Source organism: Pristiophorus japonicus, chromosome 10, assembly GCF_044704955.1.
Source record: "Pristiophorus japonicus isolate sPriJap1 chromosome 10, sPriJap1.hap1, whole genome shotgun sequence".
In the NCBI taxonomy this organism is placed as follows: domain Eukaryota; kingdom Metazoa; phylum Chordata; class Chondrichthyes; family Pristiophoridae; genus Pristiophorus; species Pristiophorus japonicus.
This window is the reverse complement of record NC_091986.1, coordinates 1,637,172-1,663,578: the sequence shown is the minus strand read 5'-3', so window position 1 is coordinate 1,663,578 and position 26,407 is coordinate 1,637,172. Positions and strand designations below refer to the sequence as shown.

Genomic DNA, 26,407 nt, shown 5'->3' with positions numbered 1-26,407 from the left:
CACTGCAACTGGCCCACCATCCCTGGGCTAGCGAAGATGGGATAAATAGACAGGATTCCTGCCTTTTCAATCGCTTTCCAGTGACCTCTGCTGGAAAGTTCACAAGTGAATGTTGGGCAAGATTCAACTGCGACACTGCTCTGCAGGAGAGCAGCCTGCCAATGGCTAGACTCACCAATAGGAACAGCATTTTTTTGGAAAGGATTTTATGGTGTTGGCAAAGACTGATAGGCCAATGACTCCTTACTTTTTTTTCTAGATGAATGGCACAGAGGAGCTTAACATTTTTTCAGAACAGTGGAAAAAAATGAAGGGGTTTGGTGGTGGTACTTTTGAAAGCTCACTCCAGCACGTGTTAGTGCCTTCAGAAGAGGAAGGAAGAAAATGAGAGAATAAAACATGACTGCATTCTATTTTTGGTCTGATGATGCTTATTTTGAAAACTTACAGGAAAGCATAAGTAATTATTGAGTAATTTAAAGTTATGCTTTATTCTGGTTGGCCAGAAAAGTTGTGACTGATCCATGAACTATTAAAATGTTTTTGAAGCATTAAAATGTTTTTTGACAGATGATTATTTTAATGAGTAATTTGAATTGTTCTGTACAGATATATGCATCGGTAATATTAAATGGATGCACTGTTTACAAAGTAATTGACAAAGGCGTGCCAGGTTTGTTTAATTAGCAGCACTTATGCCTTTGGGTCAGAAGGTCATGGTTTAAAACCCCATTCTAGGATTTGATCCATAATCGAGACTGATGCTCCATTGCAGTATTAAGGAAGTGCTGCATTGTTGGAGATATTGTCCTTTGGATGAGATGTTAAGCTAAGACAATAGCAAAAGACTGTGGATGCTGGAAATCTGAAATAAAAAGCCAAGCTTCTGTCTGTTCAGGTGGATGTTACGTATCGCACGGTACTGTTCAAAAAGGAACAGGGGAGTGTTCCTGGCCTCCCTCAACCAATACCACAACAACTGATCATTTATCTCATTGTTTGGGAATGTTTCGGGCACAAAATGGCTGCCCCGTTTGTTTACACAACACCTCACAAATTTAAGCATTCCGAGATGTGTTGATGCTAGATAAATGTTAGTTTTTGCTTGGATATTGGTAGGGAGATTAAAGCTTACACCTAGGAGCTCAGAGTAGACACATTTGAATAATAGTATGAAACCTAGGCTCCTTTCATATTGACTTTAGACGGGTGCTTAGTATAACAGTTATCAACATGCAAGTCTCGCACATCTGCTAAACGTACCAGATCCACAATCCCAGCCACTGGGAAGACACTGCAAGAAAACAAACACTGCCGGGTTTCTCCCAGTGGAGTATTTGTCTGTATACAATGCCTGTATTTGTAAAAATGAGATAATAGATTTTCAGCAGCTTTAAAACTAGGAGCAGGAAGTTTGCATTTTTGATTTAGAGCCAGAGGGTTGTTGAAACAATACATGGTGGATTTTCCAAGTAAACTGGTCTGCTAATTACTCCTGTTTTAACACGGAACAGCCATAATTCCCAATTGTGAAAAAGGGTTTACAGCCAACATTTGTTAATCCATCTCTTCTCTGTTTAGGTGCTCATGGACCTGTTGGGTATTTCAGACATTTTTTATTTTTACTGAATACAGAGCACTTCTGACTGTTCAATTAAACCACCACAATTAATTCCTTATCACCACAGCAGAGATTTTCCAACTACTAGATTATTCAGGATTCTCTTCTGATGATCTGGTGTGAGGTTGCAAGCTGAAATATGGATGTGAAGATTTAATGATGACATTTCACCAATTAGATTGTAGAAAAGTTCTCTCTCACATCATTCCCATTCCTGGTTGATGTCTCTCTCTTTATCTGGGGGAATTGACAACAGTTCAAACATTTCCCTCCTGCCCCTAAGTATACACGTTTTGATAGACTAGGCTATTGAGAAGAAACATTTATGTTCGTCTAAAGCACTATCCTAAACCAAGAAAATATTCAAACTGGGATAAAATTCAACAAGGATTCACCATTCAGCTGCAACGTCTGGTTACATATGATAATTCTTAAAAATATCAGTTACAAGTGAACTATATTAACACAGTCACAATGGAGAAAATGCTCATGTTTTAAATAAGCATATAGAAGTTTAATGGTTACGACATAATGCTGAGTCTTATGTACAAGCTAAAAAATACATGTTTAATTTTTACATCATACCCCTTTCAACTGATAACCAGTTATCTGATTAGAAAAAATGCCAAAAGTAAAATCTGGCTAAAATCAAAGGCATGAATCCACGATGTGGAAACAGGATATTGATAAATGTTGGTTAATAGATTGTAGCATCTGTAGAATCTCTATTGTTGTATTTGCAGGTTACGAAAGGTACAAGGGCAAACATTTCAAACAAACCAAAGCAATAAACTGTAAAATTAATATACACATAGACATTATGATTCAAACACAGAACTCATTATTCATTATGGAAATCTGTATAACCCTGTTCAATTAAGGGAAGATTCACAATTGCATTTAATTCCTTCCTCAATTTTAAAACAGTAATATTTTTCAGTATGTATAAAGTAGAACATTCAATAAAATCAATGAACAGTAGCTACATAAATGGAGTTTGAGTGAATCCAGTTTAAAAATGCACCGTAAATGGTCTTGGATTAACTTTAATTTAGATTAATGTATACATCACTTTTCCTGAGCTGAATCAACCATTTAGTCTGTGAACAGATGTAGAAGTGGGGAACGTTGGTTTGAGTATAATTGATGGATTGCTCATAATCCCGCATTTATGATGCATGTTGTCAGCTTTGAAACATTTACAAAGATTCACTCTTCTACAAATTTGAAAATGGTTCTTGTTATAAAGCACATAGAATCCTCTGATAATGATTTTTTTCAGTGCTTTACTGGTTGCTTTTCATATTAATACACATACTCGTAGTTTATTTTCTGTTTGGACCAACACACCATCAGTATCAACCCATACAAAGTTATTACATTCAATGATGGCCTGAAATCTAATCAAAATAATCTTTGGACCCATAGTAACCCTGAGCAATGAAAGCAAACATGCACATATAACAGCACCCTATTGCACTTCTAATAGGACTTCACTTAATCAGCATCATAACATTTTCCTTGAAATGTTTCAATGCATTTATTATTCTTAAGTATCTAAATAGAAGGACTGTCATTTGAAGGCATTGGGGAAACTGTTGAAACACAGTATGCTATTTAACCAAACTTCTTATAATTTCATCCAAAATAAATGTTGCTTATTAACTGTTATCCTCAACAGCACGATTCATGACAGCGGAATTTTGATTAAAAAAATACGGTGCAGTTAAGGGATTATCCAGCTGAGAAATTAAATGTCATTTAAAGAAAGCGTAAAAACAAATCATTCGTGGCGAAATATTACAGCGAAGATTCCTTATTGCATGTTATTGCTTTACCTCATTCCTTTTCTTATAATGACGCCTGATAACTTCTACCGTACTAAAGAACAGTAAAATGCAGTAATGCGGCCCATCTAAGGTATAGACCATTTGTCTAGCTTTGGTAACTTTTATTTATTGCTACTAAGGCACCGAGTACTTCGAGATGTAGAAAGCTATTCCAGTTGAAGACTAAATAAACCAGTTTAACTTGTGTTTTTGAAAATAAAATAGTAATAATCTAAAACAAAAAATGGCATTGGCATTGCCACTAAATTCAAGTTGACATTTTCAGGAAGAATAACTGGCAGTCGGAGGACAAATGCTATTGCCTGACACAATCAAATCAAGTACTAGGGTTCATTGCTCCTGCATTACTTCAGACAAGGTGGTCTGAGTGTGACAGCATTTGCAAGCTCCCCGCGGTCAACAATCTTCAAAAAAAATCTCCATGTGCTTTCAACAGATTTCACTTTTCGCCAAGTTGTGCCATATTGCTAAAAATGATATAGAATAAAGTTTGCTTTGAACTATTGCATTTTCTGGTGTCCAGCTAACTCTTCACCTAAAATGCAACCTGTAAAATGTAGACCTGTGATACAATTAAAACTTGCCAATTAAACAAAAGTAGTTTATTGCTTGTGACAATTAAGCACTAGGAAAAACTGTCAATAAAGAACAAAATATAGTCTTTGCACTATCTGAGATCTTTAATTTTTTATGAGAGAAGCTCTGAACTATAGCAGACAATATGGTAAAAGTAACAATGGAGTACTTTAACAATATCCATGGTCTGCATGAACTCTGAATTAATAGACCAGGCATATTGAACAAACTGGGCCTGAGTTCACTGTTTTGCCTCAGCAATTTATTTGGGGGTGGGGGCGGGGAAAGAGGGGGGGATTTGCAACCTACAGCGATAGTAGTCCCATGCAAATTCTATACAAACCTGACTTGGATCACCCAGCCACCACAATAAGAGGTAATCATGAAGTCAACGCACTTCAATTATTAAAGGGAAAGTTCTCACCCCCCCAAATTTTCATATAGCTCTCCGGTTTAAAAAAAACATTTGGTGTATCTGATATTATCTTTTTGGAGACAAGAGTCCATTTTAGACAACAGAATAAGTATAGCTTTCTGTTTGATCTCGAGCTAAAATTCATATTTTACATTGCTAAATGCTGCAAACTAATAAAATCAGGTCCAATAATAGATTGAATTTTTTTGGTGCGAATCTTTGCCCGTTCTACAAGTCGTGTTTCTTTATGTTAAACAATGTTTTCTGTTAAAGATTATGCCGTAGTAATTGAAAAAAAACTGTTAGAACACAGGATGTTCCACTCTGCTCGCTCTTCTGCTCATAATGATGTCTCAAAGACAATATTGTTGGGCGATACAATTGCCGAACCATTGGCTAGCATTTGGTCATTCTGTGCTCCTTCTAAAGATTTCTTTTTCAAGTACACCTGTCAAAGAAAAGATAAACAGAATCTTGAAAAAGGTTTCTGAACATTTTCCAGCAAGTTCTCATAATCCTATTATTTCAAGTGTAATAAAAAAAAAGCTTAAATGTCAGTAATTCTTAGTTGTTCAGTTCTTGAAATATGAAACAGATACACTAAACTCTCTGATTAGAACCATTTTTCTTAGCTCACGATGTACAGTAAGGAACGAGATATTTTCCTCACACTTTCACTCAGTGTCAGCACCAAGCATTCTCAGATCAGGAGCCGGTTACAGCGCCTCTCACAGATCCTCAACAACACGCCTTCATCCAACCTCAACTGTGATATTTCTATTTCCTAGAATAACCAGCCTTGTGGACTCTCTGACTGAATAGCTAATTTGTAAGGAAATATGGGCATATCTGAGAGAGGGCGAGTGATTTTTGACCCATTGAGCCTAAATTCGATCCTAGCTCGAACACATCAGCCAATTCCCTTCATTGTGCATTATATGACATCAGAGTATCACTCTGCTTCCAGGAAAGTACATATCTGTAGAAAGTATAACATTTCTGTAGAAATGCTGATATTGGAAGCATTTTCTTGGCATAATAGAATGGAATGCTAATGGGTGTTATTTGAATAGCAATACTATTCAATTCACTGTGACTCAAATCTGCAATTTATGTTGGACTTTTTGATCATACAAGTTATTTAGTCAGGTCGCTTGCTGGATGTTAGTATTCATTTGTCTGCCATTGTATAGTTTTCATTTTTGTCAAAAAATGCTCTTGTAATCCTCAAAAGGTTAAAAATCAGCTTCACTTAGTGGATTATCCAGGAATTGAGAAGATCAGGCCATGGATTTAGGGTGGATTTCACAATCACAAACCTATCACTGCAACATAGTAAGTACGTGTTTGTACGATGAGGCTCGCAATGTGAAGCTTCACTTGTTTGGAGCAGATAATTGGGCACAGAGGTCAGTGTGCCCAATTCTTCACTCTGCACTGGGAGCCTCATTTCACAAAATATACCCTAGCATCTATGTTAGAATTAACCGACACCAAAGGGTAAATTCACGGATCCTGTCCTCACAGTGGAGAGCTGTGCTTGAAGGGCGCATGGGTTGAAGATCGGACTTCAACAATGTAGGGCGATTTTCTGTGACCTACATTTTCTTCAAATGCGGTCCTCCGTTGGGAAAACCTCCTCAGTAAAATACATTTTGATTAATCAAGAGCAATGAGAAAATACTGCAATATTGTGTAAGAGTAAACAATGCAGAAGGCAATTAAAAAATACCAATGAAAAAGCTAGTTCATGGTTTTGACAGAGAAAAAACAAAAACTGTACACATGAAGTATTAAAATGTTAGATTTTTCAGTGTGCGTCCAAAGTTTAAAACAAAATGCATAATGCCAATCAACCAGAACTACCAACCAGCTTAAAAATTGGATTTAAACTGAAAAAGGTTTAGTTTAATATACAATAAAAAAACAAATATTTAATTTGGGTAAAAAAGTTCAAAATTGATTGGATGATCCTGTATATACCTGCTTGGGTTCAGTGGTGTTGGTCAGCTGCTCCTGTAACTGCTCTCAGCATTTACTTTTATGGGAATTGACTAACGCTGTATCTATACCTACTGGCTTGGTAGCATAACCCAGGATGCAACAATAGTACCCTCTTGTGACCTGAACCAGATATTCCCGACGTTTGTACGCTGTATTTCTTCAATCTCTGCACAGGCAGACTGATATAGATTGATATGGTGCTTTATATCACAGCAAGATAAACAGAGAATGGCAGTTATGATTGGACTCATTAATTCAAACAATACAACTAATCTTCACACAATAATACAAAATAAGGAACTTTCCACATTAGTGTTTTGTCTTGTGACTGAAACGTTTGGACCATCCTGTCCTGCACACCAACCTCCTTGCAGAATTTTGTTGCCTGGTTGCCTCGCAGTAGTCTGCTTCAAAAAAACCTCGCTATGATTTCCTGTGTCAGTGTGTTTGAACCTTTCATTATTCACAGCCAGAAAGGAAAGACCTGCCAGACCTCATGCTCAGCACTTGGGAGCAGTGACTCCCAGCACATTGGATGTGAAGTGTTTATTGATTACCGAGACAAGCTAACAAATTTCTTATTACTTACATGAGAAAACATCATGAAAGCTAGCCCTTTTTCTTTTTAGCTTGCATGAATACACCATGGTTTAAAACACAACATTTAAAGTAACTCTTTTCCCCCCAAACCTTTCTGTGGAAAAATGGTTAAAACATCCCAAAATGTGACAGCCTCACACATCACCAGGTCAGGCCTCGTATAGGAGAAATCTTGTGAATGATTTCCGTCAGGAACATATCTGCATTAACTAGAGAATACAGCAGAACTACTATATTTTTCATCAGGCTTTGAACATACCCCTAAGATGCAGGGCTCCCATTGTTTACAGAACTACTTAGAAAATAAAAAGTAATGCACAGGAGAATTTAAAGCATACATCTTAACATTTTTCAGGAAAAAGTAATTGTAATAATTATTGATCATACATGCTGATACATTTTAATGTTTTATCAATATCAAACGGCATGAAAAAGGTATTGCTATGATAAGCAAAATCATTTCATGCAGTTGAAATTGAAAGATAAATGAAAAAACTGGGTAACAATAGGTAAGTAAATCTAGTTTCTGCACAAGGATTTCTCATTTTCTAACATGAAATGAACAAAGTAGGTTTGGACAGTAATATCAGATTAGAACCACAACATTGTCAGAAGCATGACTGACAAGTGTAGATACTTTGGTATTATTTGTATTAAATCTCGGCATTGAATTTGTTGCGTAAAGCAGTTATTTGAGTTGGTAAATCAGAGCGATGAAAAGAACCACTACAATGAGAAAGAGAAGCAGTCCAACAATGACTGAACCAAGCAACATCTTGAAAATGTAAAAAAAGTGATACTGAAGTAATAAGGTAGTCATATGTTGAGCCCTTGAATTGTTACAGTCTATCAAATCCTACTTGTGCCGAGACAGATGTAGGTCTTCTGATAAACGCAAGAACTGAATAAAAAGGAAATGAAATGCTATCAGTTTTTACTGTCCTATAATGGCCACATTCCGGCCATTTTTCACACTTTCTCGGTATCTCTGTTTTTTGACAAGTAGAAACATACCAAAAATGAATTGATGTCAAGGCTACTTGAGCTTTATCTGAAATGTATTCAAGAGAAAGAATACATTAATAAAAGATGTATTTACACAAACAAAAATGAAATCGTTTTTGTTGAGGTTTAGAGAGAAGCCAGTTTACTAAAAAAATGACTGTCAAGTCCCAGAATTAATCTTATCTTTGTCTGCACAGGTCACTTTTAATACGGCTTTGAAATAAAGGGTATGCAGACAGCAAATCATTTTTAAACTTTAAATCAAGAACTTCTCAAAGAGCTGTGTTATTTCTACACCAATTTTTAAAAGACTGACTTTATTTTGGTTATTTAAAGAATACTGGAGGTGAAATTTTACATGTTGGAAATCAGGGCCTTTAATAGGACTAGGTCTCATCAAACACGAAGGCTGGAATTTTCTGGGGTCCGTGCAGGCGCGATCGGAGGCAGATCGGGAGTGAAGTGTGAAAAACCTCGGAGGGGGTTAGGAACCCGCTGACATGCCCCCTCCCTCCCCAGCGCCTTTCTCTTGGGGGCGTTTGCCGGCGCGGCAGTGACCTGAACGGTAGAGGTGGCCGAGATAACTTAGATTATTATTGTGAGGTCATTGTCAGATCCTTAAGCGCCTTTTTAACCCGAATGTTCCAATTTCCTTGGATGAGCACGGGAATCAGAGAGCTCGGGAACCACGTCTGTGAACCTGAGACAGGAGTTCAGTGACCTTTGATCCAGCTCATTAGTGCCCAGCATGGAAAGTGCAATAAATATTCTCACTTGACATCTGCTGACTTGCTTAGACATGCTGTTGCTGACTGCATTGTCAGCATAGATTTCGTTTTCTAGAGGTTGCAAATGTTTCCAGCAGAGGGGATCCATTGTCACCTCATTGGTAGAACCTATCACACCATTGACAGATTGCTTCTGTCATCTCTACTTGACCTGCATCCATTCCATTAGCATGGGTTCTGTTTATACTGACTCACCTTGGTCCTCAGAATCGGACCCCGATCAGGCCCAACACCACCAACCTTCTCCTCAACCACCTGATGCTGCAGCGGGCAGAGAGCCTGGACTGCACTGCGTGGGAGGCGATACCCCGACACAGGGTATACAGACAGAGGATGAGCTTCCTCAGCATGACGGAGCAGCAGTGCCAGAGGAGGCTCAGGCTATCACACCAGGTCGTCGCAGACATTTTCAGATTGTTGGAGCAAGACCTGCAGCCCAGAGGGCCTGGTGCACACGCCTTACCAGCAGCTGTCAAAGTCACCCCCGCCCTCAACTTCTTCACCTCAGGCTCCTCCCAGGGATCTGCAGCAGACATTTGCAGGATCTCGCCGATAGCTGCTCACAGATGCATCACCCAGATGACCAATGCTCTGTTTGACAAGTCAGCCAATTATATGAACTTTGCCACTGATGAAGCCGGTGTTACTGAGCGAGCGCTGGGCTCTGTGACTCTGGCTGGCTTCCCACGGGTGCAGGGTGTCATTGACTTCACACATGTGGCCATCAGGGCACCCATCATCACCCAGGGGTCAACTGCAAGGGCTTCCACTCCCTCAATGTGCAGCTGGTCTGTAACCATAGGAAGATCACCATGCATGTGTGGGTCAGATTCCCTGGCAGCTGCCATGACACTTGCGTCCTGCGCCAGGCCACCCTCCCTCAGGTCCTCGTACCTCCAAACAGGTTGCTTGGAGACAAGGGCTATCCACTGAAGATGCGGCTCATGACATCCTTGAGGAGGCCAAGTACTGAGGCCGAGGAGGGATATAATGAAAGTCACATCTCCACCAGATGTGTCATAGGACAGACAATAGGCATGCTGAAGATGTGTTTCAGATGCCTGGACAGATCTGGAGGAGCCCTTCAGTACGCACCAGCCCGGGTCTCCAGAATCATCGTTGTCTACTGAGCCCTGCACAACATAGCGCAGCAGTGAGGATTGGAGCTGCAGGAGGAGCAAGGCACTGAGCACATAGCTTCTTCTTCAGAGGAGGAGGAGGATGATGATCAGCTGGAAGACGAGGAGGAGAAGGAGCAGGAGGAATCTGCGGTCCAGATCCCACCAGCACTGGAGCACATTGCTGCCCGGAAGGCCAGGGATAGCCTCAATATGGTCAGATTAACTCAACTTCAGGCATTACACCCATATGGCTGCCATATGCTGTGCTAGGCTCCCCACACTGCACAGCTGCACCATAAAACATCCCGACAATGTCCAGCTCATTTCTTTCACACTGACCACCATTGCTGGAGGTAACGTTATGTCTCACCATTCACTCCAACTCACTAAGCCACTTCCAAAGTTGCAGACAGAATTGGCCATGTACGGAAAGTGGTGAAAATAATCATTTTTATTTGTTACATCAGATTAACGGAAACTTAACATAAACAGTTATTAAAACACCCAAATGCTTACCCTTGTGAATCTACTTGTGTTTCATCTTTCTCTTACACGTGCTTCTACGAGGTGCAACCCCTGTGACTTCAGCAGAGGTCGAGGCAGGCCACTCACTTCCCTGCTGCCACTGCGTAGACACTTTTGCCGGACGTCCTCTGGGTTTTGGAGCCTGTGAGGGCCCCGTCAAAGTCTGCTCCTCCTGCAACTGTGCAGGGGCAGACTCGGCCATCGCGGTTCCAGGAGGCATCTGGGGCTCTGACTGAGGGGGGCAATGGGGGAGAAGTGTGGGCACTTTGAGGAGCCCCCACTTCCATGTCCCCTCTCACCATCATCCCTCTCATGGACCACCCACACTTCCTTGCTAGCGAGGCGTTGGAGAGAACCTTGCTGCACAGCAATGGGGCCATGAGGAGATAAGTCTACGTTAATATCCCTCCTAGAGAGGCAGTCTATGAGCCTCTGCCATCGAATCTCCAGAGACCATGTGCTCCTGTGAGTGGCGCATTAACTGCTCCATGCAGGTGGCCATCCAACGGTGAGGCCCATGTTGGAGAGAGACTCCTCCTTTCTCTACACATTTACAGATATCGTGCTCGCAAAACCTGTCGGCCCCCTGCACTTCTTGCTGCCCTTTCCTAATCTGAGGAAGGACGTTCTTGCTATTGAGGGAGTGCAGCGAAGGTTCACCAGACTGATTCCCGAGATGGCAGGACTGACATATGAGGAGAGACTGGATCAACTGGGCCTCTATTCACTGGAGTCTAGAAGGATGAGAAGGGATCTCATAGAAACATATAAAATTCTGACGGGACTGGACAGGTTAGATGCGGGTAGAATGTTCCCGATGTTGGGGAAGTACAGAACCAGGCGACACAGTCTTAGGATAAGGGGTAGGCCATTTAGGACTGAGATGAGGAGAAACTTCTTCACTCAGAGTTGTTAACCTGTGGATTTCCCTGCTGCAGAGAGTTGTTGATGCCAGTTCATTAGATATATTCAAGAGGGAGTTAGATATGGCCCTTACGGCTAAGGGGATCAAGGGATATGGAGAGAAAGGAGGAAAGGGATACTGAGGGAATGATCAGCCATGATCTTATTGAATGGTGGTGCAGGCTCGAAGGGCCGAATGGCCTACTCCTGCACCTATTTTCTATGTTTCTATGTTTCCAGGATCGCCCTCCTCCGGCGAGGAGTCCCACTGCTGTCCCTGTCTCCACCAGCTCCTCTTGCTCACTTGTGAGTTGTGAGACACCAGCTGACAACACTCTATCTCGCGTGGCACCCACCGAGGTGTGCGTCTCTTCGCTGGCGCTGGGTGGGCTCATATCTGGTGTCGGTGCCCCCTTAGAGGCTGGAGGCTCCTCTGTGAAGTCGTCATCCTCCTCCTCCTGGACAGGAGTGGGGGGGTGTTGATGGACCTGTGGGACAGTAAAGAGATGAATTAGAAATGTCATATCATGAATGGTAACAATACCATGATGCATATGATGAACATTCCTGACACCAGTCCCCACTGAGTGACTGCTGTATGCCATGTGACTATGAGATGTAATTCTGTCACCTGGTTGCTGAGATGTCCCCCTCTCTCCGTCTCTCACCTCCAACTGCTCGGCGACTCCTGAGACCTCCAGGACAACCTCTCCTGTTGCTGTTAAGGTGGCCAATGATGGAGGACCACCTCCGGTTCTCTCCCTCTCCCTTTTATTGTGGGCTCTCTTTTCCTGCAAGGAGGGAAAGAGGAGAAGGTTGAGTGAGAGCGATGGAATTAGTGTAAGGAATGGATGGGTTACATCTTTAAAGGGTGACTCTGATCGAGTGGGGTGCCCATGTCAAGTGACCTTGTGTGGTGTTAGTTGAGCACCTCGAGTCTCATCGCCGAGAGCGTGTAGAAATCAAGCGCAGGCAGCGGAAAGAGCGTGCGGCAAACCTGTCCCACCCACCCCTTCCCTCAATGACTATCTGTCCCACCTGTGACAGGGACTGTGGTTCTCGTATTGGACTGTTCAGCCACCTAAGGACTTATTTTAAGAGTGGAAGCAAGTCTTCCTTGATTCCAAGGGACTGCCTATGATGAGTTAGTATGATTGCATTAGGATGAGGGCGAGTGTGAGGGGTGGTTAGTCAGATGGGGATGTGATAATGTAGATAGAGAGGGATGGGTGGAGGTGCAAGGTAAGTTGGTGTGAGTAAGGATGTGCAGGAGTAGGGTAGGGAAGGCAGAGTGATGGGGATGTGATGAGAGGCACAGCAGGATGAGGTTGAGTGTGGCTTTGTACTCACCTTTGCTGATCTATTGAGATAATTGAAACGCTTCCGGCACTGCGCCCTGGTCCTCCTCACCACATCCCTGCTCATGACCTCCTCTGCAAGCTCCAACCAGACTGGTTTGGTCTGTTGGGGAGGTCTCGTCCATCCACCCGGAGGGAAGAGGACCTCCGCCTGTGAGCTCTCACTCCCTCCACAATCATATGCTGAAAATACGTCGTCAATGCTGTCATCAGACCCTCATCTTTTAATAGGCCGGACAAGGCACAGAGCTCTCACGCAAGATGAAAGCATCATTTAGCAATGTCACAGTAGGACCATTACATTCAACAAAGAAAGAATATAATGTAGCAATAAGCATCATCTTAATCAATATAGCTATAGATCTACATCTTTTTGTCTCTTGTTAGGAGGCATTAGATATTTGGGTGTGATTTGCACTGGCTTCAATTCAATGGAACGACTCGATACCATTATAAACTGAGAGCATATCAGCTTAAATAACACCCTTCAGACATCTCATGGACATCTATTTCATCTGAAATGAAAATGAACTTGTTCTATATTTATTTGAGTTTGATGTGTATCTAAATAACAATAATCACCACTTCAAAGTAACTCGCTGTATGTGAAGTGCTTTGAGCCATTTCTGATATATAACGCACTATTGAGAAGGAAGCTGGTACATAGAAACATAGAAACTAGGTGCAGGAGCAGGCCATTCGGCCCTTCGAGCCTGCACCGCCATTCAATAAGATCATGGCTGATCATTCCCTCAGTACCCCATTCCTGCTTTCTCTCCATACCCCTTGATCCCTTTAGCCACAAGGGCCACATCTAACTCCCTTTTGAATATATCTAACAAACTGGACTCAACAACTTTCTGTGATAGAGAATTCCACAGGTTCACAACTCTCTGAGTGAAGAAGTTTCTCCTCATCTCAATCCTAAATGGCTTACCCCTTATCTTAGACTATGATCCCTGGTTCTGGACTTCCCCAACATCGGGAACATTCTTCCTGCATCTAACTTGTCCAATCCAGTCAGAATTTTATATGTTTCTATGAGATCCCCTCTCATTCTTCTAAATTCCAATGAATATAAGCCTAGTCGATCCAGTCTTTCTTCATATGTCAGTCCTGCCATCCCAGGAATCAGTTTGATTAATCTTCGCTGCACTCCCTCAACAGCAAGAATGTCCTTCCTCAGATTAGGAGACCAAAACTGAACACAATATTAAAGGTGTGGCCTCACCAAGGACCTGAACAACTGCAGTAAGACCTCCCTGCTCCTATAATCAAATCCTCTCGCTATGAAGGCCAACATATCATTTGCCTTCTTCACCGCCTGCTGTATCTGCATGCCAACTTTCAATGACTGATGTACCATAACACCCAGGTCTCGTTGCACCTCCCCTTTTCCTAATGTGTTACCATTCAGATAATATTCGGCCTTCCTGTTTTTGCCACCAAAGTAGATAACCTCACATTTATCTACATTATACTGCATCTGCCATGCATTTGCCCATTCACCTAACCTGTCCAAGTCACCCTGCAGCCTCTTAGCATCCTCCTCATAGCTCACACTGCCACCCAGCTTAGTGTCATCTGCAAACTTGGAGAGATTACATTCAATTCCTTTGTCTAAATCATTAATGTATATTGTAAATAGCTGGGGTCCCAGCACTGAACCTTGCGGTAACCCCACTAGTCACTGCCTGACATTCTGAAAAGGACCCGCTTATTCCTACTCTTTGCTTCCTGTCTGCCAACCAGTTCTCTATCCACGTCAATACATCACCACCAATACTATGTGCTTTAATTTTGCACACTAATCTGTTGTGTGGGACCTTGTCAAAAGCCTTTTGAAAGTCCAAATACACCACATCCACTGGTTCTCCCTTGTCCACTCTACTAGTTACAACCTCAAAAAATTCTAGAAGATTCGTCAAGCATGATTTCCCTTTCATAAATCCATGCTGACTTGGACTGATCCTGTCACTGCTTTCCAAATGTGCTGCTATTTCATCTTTAATAATTGATTCCACCATTTTCCCCACTACTGATGTCAGGCTAACCGGTTTTCGCTCTCCCTCCATTTAAAAAAAAGTGGGGTTACATTAGCTACCCTCCAATCCATAGGAACTGATCCAGAGTCCATAGAATGTTGGAAAATGGCTACCAATGCTTCCACTATTTCTAGGGCCACTTCCTTAAGTACTCTGGGATGCAGACAATCAGGCCTTGGAGATTTATCGGCCTTCAATCCCATCAATTTCCCGAACACAATTACCTGACTAATAAGGATTTCCTTCAGTTCCTCCTTCCCGTTAGACCCTTGGTCCTCTAGTATTTCTGGAAGGTTATTTGTGTCTTCCTTCGTGAAGACAGAACCAAAGTATTTGTTCAATTGGTCTGCCATTTCTTTGTTCCCCATTATAAATTCACCTGATTCTGACTGCAAAGGACCTACATTTGTCTTCATTAATCTTTTTCTCTTCAAATATCTATAGAAGCTTTTGCAGTCAGTTTTTATGTACCCTGCAAGCTTCCTCTCATAGTCTATTTTCCCCCTCCTAATTAAACCCTTTGTCCTCCTCTGCTGAATTCTAAATTTCTCCCAGTCCTCAGGTTTGTTGCTTTTTCTGGCCAATTTATATGCCTCTTCCTTGGATTTAACACTATCCTTAATTTCCCTTGTTAGCCACGGTTGAGCCACCTTCCCCGTTTTTTTACTCCAGACAGGGATGTACAATTATTGAAGTTCATCCATGTGATCTTTAAATATCTGCCATTGCCTATCCACCGTCAACCCTTTAAGTACCATTCGCCAGTCTATTCTAGCCAATTCACGTCTCATACCATCGAAGTTACCTTTCTTTAAGTTCAGGACCCTAGTCTCTGAATTAACTGTGTCACTCTCCATCTTAATGAAGAATTCTACCATATTATGGTCACTCTTCCCCAAGGGGCCTCGCACAACAAGATTGCTAATTAATCCTCTCTCATTACACATCACCCAGTCTAGGATGGCCAGCTCTCTAGTTGGTTCCTCGACATATTGGTCTAGAAAACCATCTCTTATACACTCCAGGAAATCCTCCACCACCGCATTGCTACCAGTTTGGTTAGCCCAATCTATATGTAGATTTAAGTCACCCATGATAACTGCTGTATCTTTATTGCACGCATCCCTAATTTCCTGTTTGATGCCATCCCCAACCTCATTACTACTGTTTGGTGGTCTGTACACAACTCCCACTAGCGTTTTCTGCCCTTTGGTATTCCGTAACTCCACCCATACAGATTCCACATCATCCAAGCTAATGTCCTTCCTTACTTTGCATTAATTTCCTCTTTAACCAGCAACACTACCCCACCTCCTTTTCCTTTCTGTCTATCCTTCCTGAATATTGAGTTCTCAGCCTTGGTCATCCTGGAGCCATGTCTCCATAATCCCAATTATATCATATTTGTTAATAGCTGCCTGTGCAGTTAATTCATTCACCTTATTACGAATGCTCCTCGCATTAAGACACAGCCTTCAGGCTTGTTTTTTTAACACTCTTTGTCCTTTTAGAATTATGTCGTAATGTGGCCCTTTTTGATTTTTGCCTTTGATTTCTCTGTCCTCCACTTTTCCTTATCTCCTTTCTACCTTTTGCTTCTGCCCCCATTTTGCTTCTCTCTGTCTCCCTGCATAGATTCCCATCCCCCTGCCATATTCGTTAAAACCCTCTCCAATAGCACTAGGAAACACTCCCCCTAGGACATCGTCCGGTTTGTACTGGTCCACCTCCCCCAGAACCGTTTCCAATGTCCCAGGAATTTGAATCCTCTCCCTTGCATCATTCCTCAAGCCACGTACCCCACTTACTTCGTAAATTGCAATGTCCTTTGGAAATATACAAAATCATAGATGGCACCATGTGATAGTTCTCACGATGAAGTGGCCTCTCACTAGAATATTCAATAAAGCACCACACCCTGTGTTATAAAACATGCAAATGTCACGTTTGCCGGCACTCAGAGGGCGGGTCCGCTGTCAAAACAGGAAAGACTGACAGTGGGTCGGGATCCCGCTGTCAACCCACCTCCACGTCAGTCTCCCAAGTGCCGGGTCTGGCAGTGCTTTACAGACCCAACAGCAAGTGGTGGAGGAGGCAATTCACTTTGTTAAGAGCTTGTTAAAAAGTATTTAGACGGCATTTTATGGTGTACTTATAATTTTCCCAGCTTTTTGACGAGTTTCACGTCGGGTATGTAGCTCGGGTTTTCAGTGACTCTCCATTCTTCTGAATTGGTGACAGCTGCAAAAGCCATCATTTCACAGCTGTTCACTTTCCAATGTCAGAAGCTGGAGCCTTCAGGATTTAGAAGACACTTTTGAGCTTTATGCAGTTTGGAAGTGTTTGGAGTAAACTCTCTATCTATTGTCACCTCCTTGGAGCAACCTCTCTCACTATTGACAGATCGCTTCTGTCATCTCAACCTCACCTGCCATCTATTCCAGCAGCATCGGTGCCCTTGAAAAAAATCTCACCTTGGTCCTTAGAATCCCATCACGATCAGCCCCAACACCAGCAGCACCAGGCACACCAGCAGCACCAACTACAATACCAACCTTCCCCGCAATCACCTGATGCTGCTCAGGACACAGGGCATCAGCGCCCGACCACATTGCTGCCCGGGAGGCCAGAGATGACCTCACCATGGCCACATTTACTTCACTTGACGCTGTACACCCTGACTGCTACATGATGCACCAGGTTGGCACCACCCCACACCAGCTCCATAAAGCATCCCTACAATGTCCAACCCATTCCTTTCACACTCATCACCATTGCGGGGATACCGTTATGTCTCACCATAAACTACAACTCACTAAACCACTTCCAAAGGTGCACACAAACCTGTTCAAGAATACAAAGTGTTGAAAATAAAGATTTCAATGTTTGACAACACATTATGAGAAACTTTACATGAACATTGTCTAAAAGACCCAAGTGTCTATCCTTGTTGTTAGTTGGTATGATTGGACAAGAGTGAGTGTGAGAGGTGGCTAGTGAAATGGAGAAGGGATAATGTAGATAGAGAGAGGGATGGGTGGAGGTGCAAGGTAAGTTGGTGTGAGTAAGGATGTGCAGGAGTAGGGTAGGGAAGGCAGAGTGATGGGGATGTGATGAGTGGCACAGCAGGATGAGGTTGAATGTGGCTTTGCAGTAACGTTTCATGATCTACTGAGATTGTTGAAGGTTTGCACCATTGCAGCCTGGTCCTCCTGACCACATCCCTGCTTGTGCCCTCCTGTGCAATGTGCAACCATAAGTATCTGGAAGGAGTCATGGGAGAGCCTGGGTGCAGTCGTGCCCCTCTGTGCCGTGCTTGTCAGTGTTGCAGCACCTCAATGCTCCATCTCAAAAGCAATGTGGACATAGTCCCTTTAAGGAAACCAGCTAATGAAGTGTCATCAAATGACATAATCAGACCCGCTTCCTTTTAATTGGCTGGAAAACTCGCAGGGTTGGGCTTAACAGGTCCCATCAACGTAAAATTCTTTTCACAGAGCGGGATGGAGCCAGGAGCAGGCTCCATTATACTTTGTGCTGCTAATGATGACAAGTCTTGTGGTTATATGATTAAAAATCTAATCGAAGACAGTATTGGGACTGAATTGAGATCTGAATTTTGGTACAGCTTTGTGTTGCCAGTAAAATGTGGGCAGATGGTAAGCAATGTGTGATATTGAAATCATACGCTGATTTCTCTGCCCATCCTAGTCAATGTAGCATATGCCAAGGATACAATTAATTATTTGAAAAAGCCACTTAAGGTGCACACTCAACCATTCAGCACACAAGAAAAGTTTCTGCAAGAATGTGATATCAAACACCTCGATGGCACAATTGGTAAATGCACGACACAATGTGGTAATGAACCATACAGACCGGGAATGTCTATGGTTTCATCTGTTGGGTCAGGTGACTTCATCCACATTACAATAGGCCTCAGCCTCTCTGTGTCGGAGAGGAAAATCAGCCAAAGTTGCTGTTCAGCTTGCTATTCAGTGGGCCCTGCTGGAAAGTGCCCATGTGGACATTAAGTAAAGGTGGGATCAGGCCCTCAATGGTTCAATAGTCAACTGTCTAGGCTCACACATGAACAATAAATATGTGGGTTAAATGCTGGAGGGCTATTGTTGGGTGTGGAATAAAATTGCATCTTCAGACGAGGAGGAGAGAAAATTGGAAGAAAGAAAATTGAATGCGATGCTTTTCAGTCTGACGTCAACTGAATCATCAAGAGCTCGAGATAAGGTTTCTGACTACACTGAAACAGGCTTCAGTCTTTTACCTACTTTCTTTTGTCTATTTGTGTTGCTGTAGCAGGTGTCCCCAGAGGTGAGCTGAAGCCATGGTCGTACTACCCACTTAATTTACTCTGACATAGAGAAAGACAGACTTCTGTGCATATTCAAAAGAATGTACGAGTGCTGATGAATAACCTCTGGCTGCAAGTGAAGTTTCTAATGATTGAAAAAAATGGCCCAGATAGTCTCTTCTTTCACATTAGTAATTGAATAGTGATACAGTAGAACACCAGGAGGCCGAAATTGCCCTCCAACCAAAACAGGGTGCACGCATGGTTTCCTTTGTTGATTTACCGGCCTGATTGGTGTGTGGGGCGATTTTGCCCCCTTCTTTAATTTTTCTTCTGGCAGGGTGGTGAAGTCAGGCTGCGGTGGGGGAGTGGGGGGGGGAGTGGGGGGGGGAGTGGGGCGGAAGGCGGGCGGATTCATGAGGCCGCTGACCATGTCAGCACAATGATTATGATGTCAGTGCGACGTGGGCGTGCCACGCTGATGCGTCACAACACGTCCCTCCCCTTCAGTTTAAGGGGAAGGCCGCTGCGAGCTCTGCATCAACCAGGCTGAACTTGTGGCTGCCTCGGAGTTAGCCGCCAATTAAAATAAAATGGTGGCTGTGGCAGTGGGGCCTCCTCTTTAAGAGTGGGTGTGCCGCCCAGGCACAAGCAGCTTCCCTCCCTCTGGGAAAGGTGTCGGGGGCACCGGGCGGCGATGGCAATTTCCCGCAGGATGGAAAGGGGTCAGCGCCGGTCGGTAAGGGGTCGGCGTGCGATGTGGGGCGGGGGGGGAAGGTGGGGTAGCATCCACTGCCACAAAAATGCACAAGGGCAATTTCTAAAATGGCGGCATCTCTGCCCCGACTGAGCGTTAACGTTTTTTAAGAAAACATCTTTCTTTTAAAATGGTAAAACATTTTCAAAGAACAATGCAGACCAACCCCAGATGATCAGCATTAATGGTATAAGTCCAACTCTCTTCCATGATCTGGCCCCTAGCATTAAACTTCCACTTCTTCAAAAAGTATCAGAATTATACTAACATATGTGGCATAGTTGGATCATTAATGTTCAAAATCCTACAGCTGGAAAATCAATTGTGCAACACATATGTATGAACGATATTAGAAAAATGGAGCACATGTATTGTGCATTAACCATCAACTGATACTTTGGCGACATTTAATCAATTTTGCACATCACAAGACCATATCTGTATGCTGCACCAGATAATACCCTCTGGACCCGAGACAAAAAAAATCTGTTTCAAATTCAGTTGTACAGGTATTGGGACAGGTCTTGACCAGGGTTGAGTGTTAAGGAGCATTTAGTACATACAAAGTCCTCTCCAGTGTTAGCCTGTGAGTGGTTGTATTTCTTTTAAAATATTTAAAAAAAATGTTTTCATCTTTTATTGCAGATACACAGCTGTGTCTTTTGACAACTAGGTCAAAGAGATTGTCAGCAAAATACTGTTAAGCAAGAACAACTCAAAATGGGTGAAGCCAGTTGTGTTATAAAATACAGCTATTGATTTCATATGTAAGTTAAATTTGTGAAGGAAATGCAAAACAGGCTTACTGATTTTTCGTATACAACCTTACCTCTTTGGCTATCTTGGTCAGAGCAGTTGCTTCAGCCTTGCCCAAATGTTGCACCATCCTGTAGAACAGACCATCTTTGTTCTCAAGAAGGACGTATGGTTCCTCATACTCTGCAACTCTTCCTGCATCCAGTACCTAGAGCCAACATTTAAAGCAAAAATGCTCAGATTGCATTGTTCATCAAAAAGTTCTCCATTTCCATGTTGTGTTTTCAGTGTTTATGTGAGTATTAACTTAAAAACAGAAGGTGGTTCATGGAATGAGAAAGGGAGAAAGATGGACAGACAGAAAGACCCAAATGTGGAGTCTCTATGGCAATTGTTTTTGCATGCCATGCAATTTGTTTTGAGAGGCTGGATTTAAGATCTGATTTGAACTCAAACTCAGCCTCTTCATATTGATTTGTAAAATCGGAATTGGACCTGGTGTAAAAACCCTTGGTTGGTTTGATTCCTCAACGGCACACCTGATGACAAATGATGAGTTGATCCCCTGTGACAGATATTTTATATGGAAGTGGATATGTTGTAGCATTGGTTGTGGTGGGTGAGACATTGGCCCTGAAATTCTGACCTCCCTGGGTCTGTACGGAGTTCCTACGGACCCGGGAAGGCATCGGAAATGCCCGGCACTTCCAATCTGTCAAGTTTCTGGCTTGACATATGGCCGCATCTCGGGAGCGAGGACACTTGTAAGTGGAAACTTCCGATATTTACGCTTACAAATGTTCTCAAAAAGCTTGCGTGAAAAAGCAGGCGCATAGCCTACTTTTACAGGCGCAAGTGTTTTAAAAAAACACAAAAACATCTAAAAGTAAAGTTATTAAACATATTTTATTAAAAACCCTCCCCACAATGGTAAGTTTATTTGAAAAAACTTTAAAAATCGGGATTTGTTTTTTTTTTAAAAAAGAGATTAATAACTTTAATTTAAATGAATGTAGTGTAATTATTTTCTATTTTTTTTATTAATGTTTTGGGTGCTTCAGGCTCTGTCACAATCATAGTAATGGGAGTTTAGGACCCTGTGGAACTCCTATTACTATGATACTTTACCTGATTGGCTGCCCAGAGTCATCTGAATCCAGCTTGAGGCCTGCGCACGCCCCGATGTGCACGCGCTGTGAATCGCAGTCAAAGGAGGCCTCAGCATCGGAAAGTCGAATGTGAGCAGCAGCTTAAGGTAGGTGTGTATTTTTTTTCTAAAATGTCCGCGGGAAGGACAAAACGGAATTTCAGGGCCAATGTTGTTTGTCGACGCAGGTTATTTGGTTTGTAAGGATTTCAGAGCAGTGTAGGATGAATTAAATGGGCAGGGTGAATGAGTATTGATAAAGAAAATATTGAACATAAGAACATAAGAATTAGGAACAGGAGTAGGCCATCTAGCCCCTCGAGCCTGCTCCGCCATTCAACAAGATCATGGCTGATCTGGCCGTGGACTCAGCTCCACTTACCCGCCCGCTCCCCATAACCCTTAATTCCCTTATTGGTTAAAAATCTATCGATCTGTGACTTGAATACATTCAATGAGCTAGCCTCAACTGCTTCCTTGGGCAGAGAATTCCACAGATTCACAACCCTCTGGGAGAAGAAATTCCTTCTCAACTCGGTTTTAAATTGGCTCCCCCGTATTTTGAGGCTGTGCCCCCTAGTTCTAGTCTCCCCGACCAGTGGAAACAACCTCTCTGCCTCTATCTTGTCTATCCCTTTCATGATTTTAAATGTTTCTTTAAGATCACCCCTTATCCTTCTGAACTCCAACGAGTAAAGACCCAATCTACTCAATCTATCATCATAAGGTAACCCCCTCATCTCCAGAATCAGTCTAGTGAATCGTCTCTGTACCCCCTCCAAAGCTAGTATATCCTTCCTTAAGTAAGGTGACCAAAACTGCACACAGTACTCCAGGTGCGGCCTTACCAATACCCTATACAGTTGCAGCAGGACCTCCCTGCTTTTGTACTCCATTCCTCTCGCAATGAAGGCAAACATTTAATTCGCCTTCCTGATTACCTGCTGCACCTGCAAACTAACTTTTTGGGATTCATGCACAAGGACCCCCAGGTCCCTCTGCACCTCAGCATGTTGTAATTTCTCCCCATTCAAATAATATTCCCTTTTACTGTTTTTTTTCCACCCAAGGTGGATGACCTCACACTTTCCGACATTGTATTCCATCTGCCAAACCTTAGCCCATTCGCATAACCTATCCAAATCTCTTTGCAGCCTCTTTGTGTCCTCTACACAACCCGCTTTCCCACTAATCTTTGTGTCATCTGCAAATTTTGTTACACTACACTCTGTCCCCTCTTCCAGGTCATCTATGTATATTGTAAACAGTTGTGGTCCCAGCACCGATCCCTGTGGCACACCACTAACCACCGATTTCCAACCCGAAAAGGACCCATTTATCCCAACTCTCTGCTTTCTGTTCGCCAGCCAAATCTCTATCCATGCTAATACATTTCCACTGACTCCGCGTACCTCTATCTTCTGCAGTAACCTTTTGTGTGGCACCTTATCGAATGCCTTTTGGAAATCTAAATACACCACATCCATCGGTACACCTCTATCCACCATGCTCGTTATATCCTCAAAGAATTCCAGTAAATTATTCAAACATGATTTCCCCTTCATGAATCCATGCTGTGTCTGCTTGATTGCACTATTCCTATCTAGATGTCCTGTTATTTCTTACTTAATGATAGTTTCAAGCATTTTCCCCACTACAGATGTTAAACTAACCGGCCTATAGTTACCTGCCTTTTGTCTGCCCCCTTTCTTAAACAGAGGTGTTACATTAAGCTGCTTTCCAATCCGCTGGTACCTCCCCACAGTCCAGAGAATTTTGGTAGATTATAACGAATGCATCTGCTATAACTTCCGCCATCTCTTTCAATACCCTGGGATGCATTTCATCAGGATCAGGGGACTTGTCTACCTTGAGATCCATTAGCCTGTCCAGCACTACCCCCCTAGTGATAGTGATTGTCTCAAGGTCCTCCCTTCCCACATTCCCGTGACCATCAATTTTTGGCATGGTTTTTGTGTCTTCCACTGTGAAGACCGAAACAAAATAATTGTTTAAGGTCTCAGCCATTTCCACATTTCCCATTATTAAATCCTCCTTCTCATCTTCTAAGGGACCAACATTTACTTTAGTCACTCTTTTCCGTTTTAAACATCTGTAAAAGCTTTTATTATCCGTTTTTATGTTTTGCGCAAGTTTACCTTCGTAATCTATCTTTCCTTTCTTTATTGCTTTTTTAGTCATTCTTTGCTGATGTTTAAAATTTTCCCAATCTTTTAGTTTCCCACTAACCTTGGCCACCTTATACGCATTGGTTTTTAATTTGATACTCTCCTTTATTTCCTTGGTTATCCACAGCTGGTTATCCCTTCTCTTACCACCCTTCTTTTTCACTGGAATATATTTTTGTTGCGCACTATGAAAGAGCTCCTTAAAAGTCCACCACTGTTCCTCAATTGTGCCACCGTTTAGTCTGTGTTTCCAATCTACTTTAGCCAATTCTGCCCTCATCCCACTGTAGTCCCCTTTGTTTAAGCATAGTACGCTCGTTTCTGACACAACTTCCTCACCCTCAATCTGTATTACAAATTCAACCATACTGTGATCACTCATTCCGAGAGGATCTTTTACTAGGAGATCGTTTATTTTTTCCTGTCTCATTACATAGGACCAGATCTAAGATAGCTTGCTCCCTTGTAGGTTTCTGTTACATACTGTTCTAAGAAACAATCCCGTATGCATTCTATGAATTCCTCCTCCAGGCTACCCCGTGCGATTTGAGTTGACCAATCGATACATAGGTTAAAACCCCCATGGCTACTGCCGTTCCTTTTTCACATGCCTCCATTATTCCCTTGATTATTGCCCGCCCCACCGTGAAGTTATTATTTGGGGGCCTATAAACTACGCCCACCAGTGACTTTTTCCCCTTACTATCTCAAATCTCCACCCACAATGATTCAACATTTTGTTCATTAGAGCCAATATCGTCTCTCACAACTGCCCTGATATCATCTTTTATTAACAGAGCTACCCCACCTCCTTTCCCTTCTTGTCTATCTTGAGGATTTTTTTGAGGGGTAGTGATACTCTGGGTACAATAGTGATGGGGAAAGCAGGGCTAATAAGTAGCAGGGGGGGGGGTGAAGTACGTAGAGAGGTGACTAATACAGTGAAACCTATAAATGAGGAACAACTTGGGGATTTGCATCAGGTCTCCTTTATTTGTGGCCATCCTTATTATCAAAATAGACAATGGCCCCTATCTTCGCCACGATTGTGTGCTGGTTTTTGGCATCCAAACATTTTTTGATGTGAAATACTCACTTTACAACTTTCGCCAACACTTGGATGCTGGCGCCGACCATGAGCGCCAGTTTAAACATTTTTACCGCAGACGAGTCAAAACAGGATTGGGTGCCGTTTTTCTGGATTTAATCGATTTTGGCTGTCCACGATTTCTTTCAGTGCGGCACACACTGCCCAAAAGCCCCGCAAAAACCCATACGTTAACTTCAGGAATCAGCATGGGGCACAAGAGGACAGGAGCGAGGCAACAAGAATACACGATAAAATACCTTTTGTTCCCCACAGGGATCTCATTTTGGAGCAAGGGAAGAGATTTCTGGGCCAAAAGGACTATTCCCCACCGGCTGGACCCGCTGGGGAGGGGGGGGGGGTCCAGCCGGAGGCCGTGGGTCCAGTCGGGGGGAGGGTCTTATGTGGCCCTTTCGGTAGCAGTGGGGTAAGCTGACCTCTTGGGGGAGCGGGTTTCAGCTTGCTTCAGCGTTTCTGGTTGCCCTGGCAACTTCAGCTTTTCCCGCATGCCCAGAGAGTTTTTAATGCAGACGTGAAGTTCTGCTCCCAGACTAATTTTGGAGAGCGTGGCACCAAATTCTAAAATTTATTTGGCGAAAGTCCCGATTTTTTTTTGCTGGTGCAAACAGACACAAAAAAATCGTACGTTAACATGCCAAATATCCAGCAAGTGGAAAATAGGGGCCATTGTATGTGCAGCATACTGGATGAATCAAATATCCCAGAATTGGCTGTATATCCTGCTGCGTCCTATATTTCGCTCTGACCTGGGATTGTACCCAATTCTGAAGCCCTGACAGCAGGATGTGATTTCATTCATTATTCGTTGGGTTTCCCAGTTCATTGCCATCCCAGGGTCCTTTTCCATTGAGGGAGGGATGTCCATCTCTCCCCCGAACTCCCATTCTCGGTCTCCATCTTCACCTGAGCCCACATTCCCCAGTCTCCCTCTAACTGAGCCCCCTCCCTCCCCCATGCAATTTCAGGCACCCCCACTGGCGATTTCAGTGCACCATGTGATTCCAGGCCTCCCCCCGCGCACCATGTTTTTCATGTGGGCGCACAGCCACGGGAAATTAAATCACTCATCGCAGATGAATGTGTGGCTGGGGGGATGGTGCAGGAGGGAGGGCTTCAGATTCCTGGGGCATTGGGACCGGTTCTGGAGGAGGTGGGACCTGTACAGGCCAGACGGGTTGCACCTCAACAGAGCCGGGACCAATCTCCTCGTAGCGGGGTTTTGCTCGTGCTGTTGAGGAGGGTTTAAACTAGGTTGGCTGGAGGATGTAGCATTAGAAAGGAGAAACAAAGGATTGGGAGAGACGGATAGCACGAAAGGGATAAATAG

At 43.0% G+C, this 26,407-nt stretch overlaps 1 protein-coding gene across 1 annotated transcript in view; it reads right to left on the bottom strand.

Moving 5' to 3' along the window:
• Window positions 1-2,132: 2,132 nt before the first annotated feature.
• The window catches only part of abcc4 (ATP binding cassette subfamily C member 4 (PEL blood group)), a 443,243-nt gene continuing 418,968 nt past the window's right edge, over window positions 2,133-26,407 (bottom strand). Inside the window, exons 29-30 of the mRNA XM_070892652.1 lie at window positions 20,710-20,844; window positions 2,133-4,910 (exon numbers count right to left, since the gene is read on the bottom strand). Of these exons, the coding sequence (XP_070748753.1) occupies window positions 4,803-4,910; window positions 20,710-20,844 (243 nt within the window). The 3' untranslated portion in view covers window positions 2,133-4,802. The remainder of the gene's footprint in view (window positions 4,911-20,709; window positions 20,845-26,407) is intronic.